Below are 14,807 nucleotides of genomic sequence, written 5' to 3'. Positions count from 1 at the left end.
CACCTTGTGACTACTAATTGTGACTCCTCACAATATATGACAAGTGTCCTTTTATCCTAGACATCTAAATTGATTAATGTGAGGCATAGACCGTGTCATCCTCTGACCAATCTAAATCTTGAACTCCAAGTAGACTCACTAAATCAAATGAGCTCAATATCTCATATTGACTCATTTGGGCGTGGTCATGCACTTCGTGGTCTCACTCTATCAAGAATATCGATATCACTCCTGTCATATAGGAGGGATAGATCCCATCTACATCACTCACATCCCTCCGCATAATTTGTTACATACCCAGTAATCGCCTTTATAGTCCACCCAGTTACGGGTGACATTTGACGAAACCAAAGTACATAACTCCTTATGTAGGGAACCATGGTGACTTCAGGTCTAAGGACTAGTAGTCATACTAATAGCCACATGAGAAAGTATATGACACTCATATAACGATCCATGATACTTTCTCATGGCGGGTCATTCAGTATACATTCTCCAATGCATACCCATATGTCAACTTGATATCTCCATATCCATGACTTGTGAGATCAAGTCATCGAGTTGACCTACATGCTAGTCTCATCGCATTAACATTGTCCCTGAATGTTAATACTCGACTAGGAATGATTAAGAGTAGTGTTCCCTATATCATCTCACTATCGGTTCAACTAACCGATTGATATAGGTAAGAACCCTCTACTCAAGGATGCTATTATACTTAGTTTATTTGGCACAAATACAAGTAAGTATAATAACCAAAACAAATGACTTTATTTATATAAGAATATGATACAACAAGTCTATAATACAATCATCAAATGATTGGCTCTAGGGCTCTAACTAACATCGACACCCAACGGAGAGAAAACGCAAAGAAGCAGCCAGTTGTCCGGCCGGAAAAGGCTGCCGCCTTTTCTCCACTGTTCGGTGTCCTTAATTCACCCACGAAGAGGAGGTATGAAGTACTCCGAGATGTCAAGAGTCCGGTAGCAACGTTTGTTCGCCGAAACAGAGGTCGGAGATGGCCGGAAGAGGGTTGCGGCGCTGGCGGACAGATTGTCGGTCGGTTGTTCTCTTTGATTGGAACGGAGGTTGCCTGCCGGAGATACTTCTCCAGGGACTCCTTCTTTCCGTCGGGGAGGTGCTGGCCGGTGGCAGACTTAGGCGGTGGCAGAAGTGAACGACGGAGGAGAAGGAAAAAGGCACGGTACGTCCTTTTTTTTCTTTCGTGAGCAAAGTAAATAAGAATGAGAGAGAATAAGAATAAGGAAAATAAAAAATTAAATTCCAAAAATTAAATCAAATTCTAAAATTTAATTTAATTTTATAATTAAATTTATTTTCTTTTCCAGTCATCTCATATCTAATTATGGATAGATCATAAATGACACGTAGTAATATATCATAATTCTCAATTAACAAAAAAATTATCGATTAATTTCAGAACCACTTCTGAACCTTTCAACGACTATAGTGAGTTGTGTCTTGTTCCTTTCATTCGTCTTATACTCACTTGATTCAGGACATGGTTTATATATTAGTCCTTACTAGGCTGACTACATCACACATATCCTAAGTAATACTTTCTCATCTTGTGGATTCAAACTACTCATACATATATTCTATAAGCGTATAATACTCTTAATATGTGATGCTTTGATCAAATACTTTGAGTAATAATCCTGACAAGTGGCTATAGGGTATACATCTCCTCGTAAGAAGCAGTGAATCCTTTGTTGGCTATTCAAATACCTTTGGGTACTTTGACTTATACTCAATCATCTCAGGATCATACCTCCAAGGAGATATTTACTTAAGATGTCAAAGTATAAGTCTCCATTAGCAATGTGACTTTAATACCTCTAGTCGAAGAAAACTTGCACTTAAGCTGCAATAAGATCTTCATTGACATATTCATATATGTAGAGAATCATATGAAATCTTAAAGTAAGTTACTCCAATGAACTAATCACCATAACTAAAATTCACGTTTAACTCTCAATATCCCAATATCTCCAACTAGTGAGGAGCAACTGCTTGGTTAGACCAAGAAGTATAACCCGTGTTAGTCTCATAGAATCGATGATGTCTGAACTCATCAATTTAATGACTAGAAAATATTTCAATACATTCATAATTACATATATAGAGATACTCACTAGTTGTGATCCAATCACAAGTTCTCTCATGCAATGAATTACATTGCGAACATTCAACAAATGAGTTTAAGATTCAAGCATGCACATAAAGAATGTGCACTCAAATAGTGAATTTCATTTATCCAATAAATGATATAATATCTAAGGCGATTTCTTTAGGACACCTTTCAAATATAACATACACTCAAGTTAGTTTCTAGGGATATAAGAATGAGAAGATAAACAGTAGAGGTACTATGTGTAGATGAGTGATATACGTAAAATCCCTTTGTGAATTTGGAGAGTCTGGTCAATCTTAGCACAATTAGTATGTTCGCATCTCTAGTAGTATCCACACGAGCACAACCGCCACCCGTCTCATGAGTACAATTGGAGTTCCTCAAAATCACATGACCGTAGTACTAGCTACCATGTATATATATAAGTTAAGATAAATCCTAATATTTAGGGTTATTTTTTCAGATAAGACATGTTCGCTATCACTAAATCTTATCTAATAAGACTTTTTAAAACGTGGCCAAGTTTTATCTAAGAAGAATTTATAAAACATGGTCAAGTCTTATTTGATAAGATTTTATCTAATAATGTGATCAAATCTTATCTATTAAAACATATCCAATAATGTTGGCTTCATTTGGTTTGGGTTTGTTTGAAAAATCCAAATAAATATTAGACTAACTATTAATCCAATAAGTTTAAGATCCAATTAAATTAATCCATTAATCGAATAAGCTCCAATTAGATTAAAGTGGAACTTTAATTGTATTCTAACAATCCTCCCCTCAAATGCAGGATCACCATTAATCTAACAAGTTTAAAATTCAAAACTAATTTCAGTTTAAAACTTAAGTCCACTTTATTTTAGTCATATTAAAATAAAATAAACTCCAAAATTGATGCGCTCTGTGTATGTGACCCAATAAGTTCTCGTAATGCTGGTAGTGACTTTAAAATCCAATTTTAAATACACAAGCAATGAGTGACATCTAGTAATGCATCATTACTATCCAAGTGACGAGAATGTCGTAGATCTGACCTAACATATCTATGACTATTTTATTATATAAGTTAGTCCGTTTGTCCATGATATCTCAATGGATTTACGAGGCATAGATCATATCATCATCTCATCAATTTATGTGTTTCTTGATCTCTAAGTAGACTTACTTATCAAATAAGCTCAATATATTATATTGACTTATTTAAGCATGACCATATATTTAAGTAGTCCTTAATCAAGGGGTCCACAGATATTACTTTTGTTATATAGAAAGGATAAATTTCATCTATATCAATCATATCCCTCCATATAACTCATTGCATACCCAGTGAATGACTTTATAATCAACCTTGTTGCAGGTGACGTTTGTCGATACTAAAGTACACAACTCCTTATGTAGGGAACTGTAGTGACTTCAGGTCAAATGACTATTTATATTAATAGTCACTGTGAAGAATGCTTATGACACTGACATAACAATGCATGAAACATTCTCATAGTGAATCAGTTTGGTACATGTGCTCTAATATATAATCATATGTTAACTTGATATTTTATATCCATAACTTGTGAGAATAAGTCATCAATTAATCTACATACTAGTTTCAATGTATTAATATTGCCTAATATATTAATATTTGACTAAAACAATTGAGACTAGTATTTTATATATATCTATAACCTCTCACAATCAATTCAACTAATTAATATATTATAGAACAGAACCTACCACTTTAGGATATTATTATATTTATTCAAAATTGTACAAATATAAATATAATAAACATAAAATGTTGCCTTTTATTAAAATATGATACAATAGTCTCATATCCATCACCTCATACTTAGAGTCAATCATTAAATTATCTAATACCTAGTGACCTAATATAACCGTCATACTTCTTCTGTGTCAAAGTCTTAGTTAGTGGGTCTGTAATATTATCATTAGTCGGTACTCTACATGTTTTCGCATCTCCTCTATCGATAATCTCTCGAATGAGATAGAACTGCTGAAGTATGTGTTTGGATCACTTATGAGACCAAGTTCCTTAGCTTGTGCAATAGCCCCGTTATTATCACAATAGATGTCTATTGGGTTAGCTATGCTAGGAACTACTCTAAGTTCTGTAATGAACTTTCTGATCTAAACAACCTTTTTGCTGCATTAGAAGTAGCAATATACTCAGCCTTTGTGGTAGAATCATTAACTATGTCTTTGAACTCTTCCAGCTCATAGCACCACTATTTAAGTAAAACACATACCCTGACTATAATCTTGAATCATCCTTGTCAGTTTGGAAGGTTACATCGCTGTAACCCTTTATAACGAGCTCCTTTTCACCTCCATATATTAAGAAATAACCTTGTGTTCTTCTCAAGTACTTAAGAATATTCTTGACTGTTATCTAGTGACTTTTATTCGAATCTGACTGATATCTACTTGTCATGTTTAATACATATGAGACATCAGAACGAGTGCATAACATGACATACATAATAGGTCCAATAGCAAATGCATAAGGAATTTTATTAGGCAATTTCACCTAATTCTTTTATTGAGAAACAATTCTCAAGTCAAGTTTTTACATACTATAGTATAGGGACATCATTTCCAATAAGAAGTATGTTGTCTACATACAAAATGAGAAAAATGATTATGCTCCCAATACTTTTTACATAAGGGTCATCTTCATTCTTAATGAAACTAAACTCTTTGATTGCTTCATCAAATCGAAGATTCTAACTTCTAGAAGCTTGTTTTAATTTATAAATGGACTCATGCAACTTACATATCTTTCTAGCGTTCTTTGGATCAACAAAATGCTCAGGTTGTGTCATGTACACATCCTCGAGTAGATTCCCATTAAGGAATACAATTGTAATATTCATCTATCAAATCTTATAATCATGGTAAGATGCAATAGTAAGAAAGTTCCAAATGGATTTAATAATGAAAACTAGTAAAAAGATTTCATTATAGTCTATACCATAAATTTACTTGAACCCTTTATCTATCAGTCACCATTTAAAGGTATGCACACTACCATCTAATGTGGTGAACAAGGAGGGGCCCTTTACTAGGGACCAAGGGTCAACTTGTCGGTACAGGTGTTGGTCCAAGTCCACAATGGGCCAAAAGGTGAGTAGCTGGATTAGGAAGACCCTTATTATCTTTTGATCGACTATCGCCAATCGGAAATACTCAAAGGGACCTACTCCTCAGCTCAGTCGGATGCTCATGGGGCTTTATTTCCCATACTCTCCTGATCACCTATTGCCAATCGGACAAGCTCTCAAAAGGCCCCACTTGCTGGCTCGACCAGACGCTCACGGGTATTTGTTCCTCGTTCTCTCCTGATCAGCTATCATTAGCCGGACAAACTCTCAAAAGGCAGCCCACTCCCCGGCTCGATTGGACACTCATGGGGCTCTGCTCCCCATTCTCTCCCAATCGGTTGTCATTGATCGGACAAAGCTCTCAAAGGGCTCCACTCCCAAGCTTAGCCGAACACTCATGGGGCTCTGTTTCCAGTTTGTCGATTGGATAGGCTTCCAAAGAGCCCCACTCCCTAGTTCGACTGGACACTCATGGACCTCTACTCCCTATTCTCTCCCTATCGACTGTCACCAATTGGACAGACTCTCAAAGCGTCCCACTCCCAGGCTCGGTCGAACTCTCACAAGGGTTTGTTCCCCATTCTCTCTCAATCGACTATCGCCAATCGAACATGCTCTTAAAGGGCCCCACTCCTCGGCTCGACTGGACGCTCACGGGGCTATGTTCCCCATTCTCTCCCAATCGAATAGGCTCTCAAAGGGCCCCACTGCCTGGCTTGGTTGGATGCTCATGAGGCTTCATTCCCCATTCTCTCCAAATCGTCTGTCATCAATTAGACAGGCTCTTAAAGGACCTCACTCCCATGCTCGGTTGGATGCTTACAGGGATCTATTCCCTGTTCTCTCCCAATTGGTTGTTGTGATCAGACAGACTCTCAAAGGGCCCCACTTCCTAGCTTAATCTAACATTCATAGGGATTTGCTCTACGTTCTCTCCCGATCGACTGTTGCCGATCATACAGGCTCTCAAAGGGCCCCACTCCCCAACTTGGCTGAATGCTCATAGGGCTCTGTTCCCCATTCTCTCCCCATCGTCTTTCACCGATCGAATAAGATCTCAAAGGACCCCACTCCCTGACTTAGCCAGACTCTCACAGGACTCCATTCCCCATTCTCTCCAGATTAGCTAAGGCATATCATGCATGCTCTCAGGGGATTAGTGCTATAGTTTGCTAGTTGCCTCTAAAGCTCTACTCCCTCTTGGGATAGTATTATATACCATTTAGGTCTCCCAAGAAAGTAGGCTCCTTATATTGGGCTCATGTATTAACTGGTAGCCCAATAGGCCTCCCAGTCCATAAGCCCATTTCGTCATTAATATAGCACATGGGTCTGTCAGAGAGTCAGAAGATCGTATCTACATATAGATACATAATACACCCTCTCCATACTCACAATGTTATTGTAATCATCCCAGATTAGTTTTGATGTGATAAACTGAATTAAGTTAGGTTTTATGTCATTTTGATGCCTTGTGTACAGGGCCTTAGGAACATAAGAAGTCAAACAAAAGACACAGAGAACAAGAAGGAAGGAACGGGAAGCAAGTCGATGGGCTCGGTGCATCCAAGAGATGAGGAGCTATAGAAGAGTGCATTGGTGGATGAGAAGGGCACACGTAATGCTTCCGAGGGAAGAGAAGTCGAGGAGGAAGACTGCTAGGTGGATGTTCATAATTCTTAAAATGTCTAGATAGATATGCATGATCCCTAGTTTAGGCAAAACTAAAATCTACATCTCACAAAGACTATAAGTTGACTTGTATGTATTTTAGTGCACATTAGATACAAGTGAGATGTTAGGATGATGAACAAGACTCAAGATGTTGATTTAATGCATCTATTTAAGTTTTGATTTCATCAAAACACATAGTTATGTGTACTCCAATCATTGGGAAAGCTAATGTACAAGTCATGTGCATTGAGCCCAAAGAACATGATTGAAAATTAGTTTTGAAATTCATTTTAAATATACTTTGAAAAACCTTGGTGAAGGCTATTTTTTGATAATAATTATCATTGAAAAATTAGACACAAACTAGAAGAAAATATTAAAGTTTTCTAGAGTTTTCAAGTTTGTATCAATCTTTGAAAATAGAAAATATTTTCTTGGAAAACTATTTTTCCATGATAGTATATACCTTAAATAATGTCTACAAGAAGTTTCATGATTTTTAGAATTTTGTAGAATTTTTAGGACATTTTTGAATTTTACTGAATTTTACTAATAGTATATACCCCTGGGTCAAGGTTGACCAAGTTGACTAAACATGAGTTGACACAAGTTTGAGTCTCGATGTTTGATAATATATGGAGATTGCAGGAGCAATCGTCCGATTGGGGAGATTGTTGATATAATTCTCCTCTGATCTAGGACTGATCAGTTAGATCTGAAGAAGAGTCAAGTAGGTTAAAAGTTTGACCGAATACTTGACTAGGAAAGTCCTAACTGGAGGTTAGGCAGGTGAAAGACCTAGTGAGTGAAGTTAGGCAATTAGGAAATTTTGGTGAGTGAAGCCAGGTGAAAGATCTAATGAGTGAAATTAGGTAGGTGAAAGTCCCAGTGAGTGAAGCCGGGTAGTGGAAAAATCCTAGTGAGTGAAGTTAGGTGCAAGTCCTGGTGAGTGAAGGCAGGCAGTAAGAAAGTCTTGGTGAGTGAAGCCAGGCAGATGGAAAGACCTGGTGAGTGAAGCCAGACAGATGGAAAGTCCTAGTGAGTAAAGTTAGACAGATGCAAAGACCTGGTGAGTGAAGCTATGCATGTGAAAATCCAGGTGGGTCAAGGTTGACCAAACACCTGGTGTTGGGAAGTCCAATTAGGTCAAAGGAGTAACCGGATACTTAGCACAAGGAAATCTAGATGAATCAAGGTTGACTGGACACTTGGTGTTGGGAAGTCCAAGTAGGTCAAAGGAGTGACCAGATGCTTGGCACAAGGAAATCTAGATGGGTCAAGGGTGACTGGACATCTGGTGGAAGGAAGTCCAAGTGGGTCATGGAAAACCGAACACTTGGCACGAGACGGTAAGTCCAAGTGGGTCAAGGTTGACCGGACACTTGGCACGAGGAGAAAAGTCCAAGTGGGTTAAAGAATTGACCGGACACTTTGTGAAGAAGTCTCGGCAGGTTAAGGTTGACCAGATGCTAGGCATGAGGAGTTTCAATAGGTCATGGTTGACAGAATGTTGGAATTGGGGACCCTTAAGCTCGAGTTAACCAAGTTAAGGGTAGTCAATCGATCAGCCGATCGATTGAACCGAAGCTCAATTGATCAGCCGATCGATTGGGAGAGTGCTGCCATAAACAGCAACCCAATCGATCAGTCGATCGATTGAGCGGCTAAATCGTGAGCACAGAAGCTTTCCCAATCGATCAGCCGATCGATTGGGGCTGGTTTTCTCACGCAGAAGCGAGGAAGCCTGAATCAATCAGTCGATTGATTAGGCAGTTTCCAGCAGAGCATAGAAGCGCTCTGAATCGATCAGTCGATCGCCTCCCCAATCGATTGGTTAATTGATTGAGATGTGACCGTTGCGAAGGAAGCGTCGAGTTTAAAGTCGTCTTCCTCGCAGTGACTCAGGTAATCTCTCTACGGTCTTCTCTCACGATTCTCACAGGTTTACACCAGTTCTTGAACCTTCTTGGAGCAAAGTGTTGTTACACTTCCAAGGTCAAGAGGCGTTTTATACAAGAAGAAGAAGCTAGTTAGGATTTCATTTGTGTAAAATCTTGTAAGATTTTTTTTTTATTTGCTTCTTCTTTTCTTCTTGTTGTATTGAGAGATTGTACAAGGCTTCTCCGCCTTCGGTAGTTACCGAGAAAGAGTTTTTTTCATAGTGGAGAGTGTGTCGTGTGGGGATCCTTGGATTAGTCACCTCTTCTTGAGGTGGATACCAAGTAAATCTACGTGTTAGCGTTGTGAGTTTTGTTTATATTTCTTTCTGTCGCATATCATCATTATGAAGCAAGCAAACGAAGCGCGATGAGCTATTCACCCTCCCCCCTCCCCCTCTATCTACAAATCGACCCTAACATCAATGACCCATAGCCACTACAGGTTTGGAATTTATAGGAAACATTGCAGTGCTTACATTTTGTATACAATTCTCCTAATAGAAGAATGACTTTCTTAAAATGTTTAGTGAAAATAGAATATTTTAAAGGAGGAATTTTCCGAACCTTAGAAGTAATTATATCGGTACTTTCTTATGTTTTGGGTGTTGGAAGGTGTTCAATCTCATCATCGGTTAATTAAATTTTGGGGTCCTCGTACAGATTCATTATTTCTTTTCCCTTCCAAGATTGAGATGATGAACCTCCACATTCTCCTTCCATTGTAGTTGAAAGTTTGAAACGAAAGTGCGTAGAAATGGAGACTTGAAGTCACAAAAATATAGAGAATGCGAAATTGAGAATGAGTGTAGAGAAGATATGTGTGAAATGATAAATATACTCTCTATTTATAGAGTGATCTTGTCCGAAAACAGTGAAGATAGCAAGCTGGAGATATAGTTGCACAGTTAACGCTATGAAGACTCCACGTAACTCTGTAAGATAAAAACGTCAGTGTCGGGCCAGGAAAGGGTTCCCGGTGTTAATCCTTTGACGTTCAAGTCAGTGTCCGGTGACCTTATGAAATGGAGAACTGTAGCAAATAGATGTAGAAGACGAAGTTGCGCATACCTCTCCCTGTAGATGGAACTCCCTTTTATAGTGTCAACATAGCGCTCGTGCACGTCTCTCAAGGCATAGGCATGTCTTCTTAGGTATCCCAGGAAGAGACAGGTCAAAAAGTGTCCTTAACACCATCCCTTAAGCAGTCATGCAACCCTTTGACGTGATAACCTGGAAGCTTCTAAAATATGATTGCCTGCTGGACATGCCTTGTTGTCAGTGGCACAAACTCCTAAAAGAATATGATAAGATATCTGGCGGGACCATGCGTGGCCGACAAATAGCTGCTCGGTCGGGCTTCTCTCACTCGGTAGTGTCAATTGGGCTTGTTGGCTCGTTCCTTTCCCTACTTCTTGACTGTCCTCAGCTATCTCGGTCGGACCGGGCATGGTGCTTAGTCAGCAAGACCAGTTGCTGCTTATCTTTATTTGTGGTCGGAGGGTAATTTTACTCGGTCGGGAAAGGCCTGGCTTACTTGTCTCTCGAGCTTGTACCATTCACTCGGCAGTACCCGATACGCTCGGCAGTACTCGGTCAAGCCGTAGCCGGTCCGCTCGGCGGACTTGGATACCCCGTTTGACTTTGTCTTTCATGTCAGCCAATCCTTCTTACTTTGACCTATCTTTGGTGGGACCTCTCATTATTACCGGATCATAGAGTTTGGATAATAGCGGATATTAAATCTAGGGGTGTAAATGAGCTAAGCCGCTCGTGAGCTATTCGAAGCTCGATTCGATAAAAGCTCGTTTGAGCCCGTTTAATAAGGCTCGTTAAGATAAACAAACCAAGCTCAAGCTTTACAATATTCGGCTCGTTAGCTCGTGAACATGTTCGTTAAGCTCACAAATCAACTTTTAAATGAAAACAATAATAGTTTTGATAGTGAATTTATAGATTTTACACTCTACTTATGAAAAATATAGACAAATATATTAAATTTATTTATTAGAATAAAATTATAAATTTTAACAAGAATATTATAATTTTTTAAAAATATATAATTTAGTTTTTATTGAATATTTAAATTTATAATTTATATTTATTAAGCTCGTTGAGGCTCGATAAAAGCTCGTGAGCCATGAATATATTCGTTAAATAAAGCTCGAGCTCGGCTCGATTATAAACGAGTCAAATTCAAACATCCAAGAGTTCGGCTCGGCTCGGCTCGATTACACCCCTAATTAAATCATAGTCATGGACTTCTGACTATCACGTCTCTTTAATTCCTGACTGTTATATCCCCTTGACTTCTGACTATCACGTCTTCTTTATTCCCGATGACCGAATCCTACCATTATATACCGTATCACCCCACTTAACTTTGACTTTCATGTCAGTCAGTCTTTCTTACTTTGATTTATCTCCAATGAAACCTCTCATTATTATCGGATCATAAATTTTGAATAATAACATACATTAAATCATAATCATAGTCATTAATTAAAAAATACCAAATAATTTTAATCGTCGAAAAATATCTCATGAAAATCATTCTCATTAGGAACAACAAGGAACTGTCGGTTAACCACACACTTAATAATAATAATAAAATTATTAAAAAAAAAAAAACTTGAACTAGTGATCCACCGATTTTTAGGTGCTTGGACTACCGGGCCAGACGATCGAGGTCAATGGGCAATCCCATTGACCTGGTTACGGACTGATCCGGCCCGGGGTACATTAGTTGTATAGAGCAGCAGAGAATAATCTATTGCAGAAGCTTTCACCTTAATTCACGGCAAGAATTAAGACGCATGAAAGAATGCATGCGATCCTACTCTACGCTATTGACGCAGTGATTAACATTTGCTTTATTTCAGGACCAACGTCACTAAACATGAAGACGAACAAAGGTAATGCAGATTAAAACATTTCACACATTCATTAATTATATAATGTAATTACTTCATCTCTCATTATATATCGATGCATAATCAGTAGTGTAACACTAACAGTGTGATGAGAGACGTAAAATAAGTGTAGAGGAACTTGAATCACATTAAACCGGTGGCTTGGAAGCAGCGGTCCAGGCGGTCTGCTCAGCCTCCTCGTTCTCGCCGGACAGTTCCTCGAGCGACTTGCCCTTCGACTCCGGAACCAGGAAGGTGAAGACCATGCCCAAGAGGTTGCAGACCGCCAGCACAAAGAGGGAGTTGCGGACGCCGATGCCGGGCGGGTAGCCCTTGTCCCTGTGAGACATGTCCCTGCTCTGCGCCGAGTACAGGAACCCGAAGGCCCCCACGATGGCACCGGCCTTGCCCGCCGCCGCCGAGATTCCGTGGCAGGTCGACCGCAGGCGCGCCGGAAAGATCTCCGCCGGCACGATGAAGGTGGTGCTGTTGGGGCCGAAGTTGGCGAAGAAGAAGGTGAGGCCGTACATGACGACGAAGCCGATGTGGTTGCCCGAGGTGGTCCAGTGGTGGTAGGGGATGGCGAGGCCGAGCATGAAGACGGTCATGAAGAAGAAGCCCATGAGCTGGATGGCGAACCGGCCGATGGTGTCGATGAAGAGGACGGTGAACCAGTAGCCCGGGACGGTGCCGCAGAGCGCGATGAGAGTCTGTGAGCGCGCGATGCGAAACACCTCCTCGATGGCGTTCATGGTGTCCGCCTTGGGGATCCACCCGATGGTGCTGAAGATGTCCTTCTGGAACAAGTTCTGGCTGTAGAAGGCGATGTCGAGAAGAAACCACGTGGTGGTGGTGCCGAGGAGGTGGAGACCGTGGCGACGGGCGAACTCCCTCGAGAAGAGTCCGAAGTTGTTGGACTCCCTCATCGTTAGCTCCTCCACCCTCTCCTTCTCCTCGGTGATGTTGACCTGGAGCACCTTCGACATGTCGGCCGCCGCCTGCTTAGCGTTTTTGGCGACCAGGGCGGTGTATCTCGCCGTCTCCGGCATCTTCATCCGCCAGTAGTAGGTCAAGGCCGCCGGAAGCGCACCGAGCATCAGGATTAAACGCCAGATGTTGTCGGCCTGCGGCACAGTGGACCCACCGCGGTTGTCCTTGTACGCCGGTGCGTCGAATTGGCTCTTGAAGGCGGCAGAGATGATGATGGCGACGATCCCCCCGGTGAGGATGCCGAAGCCCTGCATCGCAAAGACGGCGGCGATGAAAGCGCCGCGAGTCTTCTTGTTGGCGTACTCCGACATGATGGTGGCGGAGAGCGGGTAGTCGCCTCCGATGCCGAAGCCGAGCCAGAAGCGGAAGAAACAGAGGGTGGCTATGACGCCCTTAGCGGTGTGGCCGAAGGAGAGGCCGGAGGCGATGGAGCAGATAACCATGAGCATGAGAGTCATGCCGTACACCTTCTTGCGTCCCATTTTGTCGCCGAGCCAGCCGAAGAAGAGCTGTCCAGTGAGCGTTCCGCAGAAGGCGACGCCGTTGACTGCGGCGGCGACATTGGGCGGCAGCGTGCCAGGGGAAGCCGAATTGGGGTCGAAGTAGTAGATGCGGCCGAGGAGCTTGGTGACGAGCGAGATGCAGAACAGGTCGTAGGCGTCGGTGAAGAAGCCCATGCCGGCGATAACGATCGCCGTGAAATGGTACCACTGCGTACGAGCCACATCTAGAGCGTTGAGCACTTGAAGCTGCTCCCGTGCCATGGTCGAACAAATTCACCTTCTCCTCAGCTTCCTTCACTCCCTATTTAGCAGCACAAACAACCGCAGGCAAGCAAAGAGGAATCAGGCAATTTGTCAAAGCTACCACCAAAGTGGGGGACGATCGATCGAGTACAAAGATTCCTCAAAAGTCATCGAATCCAGAACCATCAAGCAAAAAGAGGGAACAACAAAAGGAAAATTCATAAAAAAGCTTCCAAAAAGTGGGCAGATGGAAACATCAAAAAGAAAAAGATTTTGTATCCTCAGTGATCTGTGGGACAGGTTGGACTCCGAGTAATTAACCATAGTGGACAGAGGAAGAACTTAATAAATACCTGAAGACGAAAACTGAGAGATGGAGAGCAGATTCGGAGGGAAGTCTCCGGGAAGATGAGAGCAGATTCGGTGGAAGTCTCCCGGAAGATGAGAAGAGGATACGATGGCGGTTTTGGTTGGAAGGGGAAGCCCAGCGGAAGGGCGTATTAATAATCGAGCGGCAGAGGAAGGCGTTTCCCAAGGAAGGTCTGGATAATCTTGACGGACAAGTCAACGGCCGGACGCGTAGGAGTCAACGAAGTGGACTAGATGCCCTTTTCGATGCCAGAGCCGCTCAATTTCCTTGTACATCTCCGATACAAGTTTATTAAATTAAAAAAAAGTTAATTAAAATGTCTTCGAGCATTGCTGAGGTGAGATTTAAAATTTATAATTTAAAAATAATAATAAAAATTTAAACATGTTCTTTTTCTTGAAATTAATGGAATATGCATGACTCATATTAGGAATTGAATTTTTTTTATGTGGTATATTGGGTTCATTAAAAAAAAACAAAAACTCATTTAGAATTTTAACTATTCCTAACGTGCTCCCCTTCAATAGCTCCACGCGTTCGGACGCTAAGAAGATATTTTAAAATATATATATTAAAATATCTTTATATATATATATATATATATATATATATATAAAAAGATATTTATATATATATATATATATAAGCTCGAACTTTTTATATACATGATCACTCACACGTGTGAAGAAAGTAGCAAGGGATCTAATGAGATTTTTCGTCAAAAAGCAAAAATTGGCTATCTAAAAATGTTCACGGATTTTCCAATATAGTGATTTCCTCAAACCAAATTTTTCTTTGAAAATTAAAAGGACACAGCCCACAAAAGTTGGAGAATTTCGACAAGTGGCAAATATTAACAATTAGCCTTGTAGATCGGTATGGTTGTAAGGATTAATGGAGA

The 14,807-nt window shown here is 40.7% G+C and overlaps 1 protein-coding gene across 1 annotated transcript; it reads right to left on the bottom strand.

The window, feature by feature from the left end:
- Positions 1 to 11,807: 11,807 nt before the first annotated feature.
- Positions 11,808 to 14,046, bottom strand: LOC121985163 (probable inorganic phosphate transporter 1-4). Its single transcript, XM_042538461.1, has 2 exons — positions 13,890 to 14,046; positions 11,808 to 13,594 (listed from the first exon to the last, which is right to left on the bottom strand). The coding sequence occupies exon 2, from the start codon at positions 13,552 to 13,554 to the stop codon at positions 11,950 to 11,952; it is 1,605 nt and encodes a 534-aa protein (XP_042394395.1). The 5' UTR covers positions 13,555 to 13,594; positions 13,890 to 14,046; the 3' UTR covers positions 11,808 to 11,949.
- Between the last annotated feature and the right edge of the window lie 761 nt (positions 14,047 to 14,807).

The sequence above is a fragment of the Zingiber officinale genome, chromosome 5B (assembly GCF_018446385.1).
Source record: "Zingiber officinale cultivar Zhangliang chromosome 5B, Zo_v1.1, whole genome shotgun sequence".
NCBI lineage: Eukaryota > Viridiplantae > Streptophyta > Magnoliopsida > Zingiberales > Zingiberaceae > Zingiber > Zingiber officinale.
The sequence above is the reverse complement of the archived record's forward strand: the minus strand, read 5'-3'. Positions and strand labels throughout refer to the sequence as shown.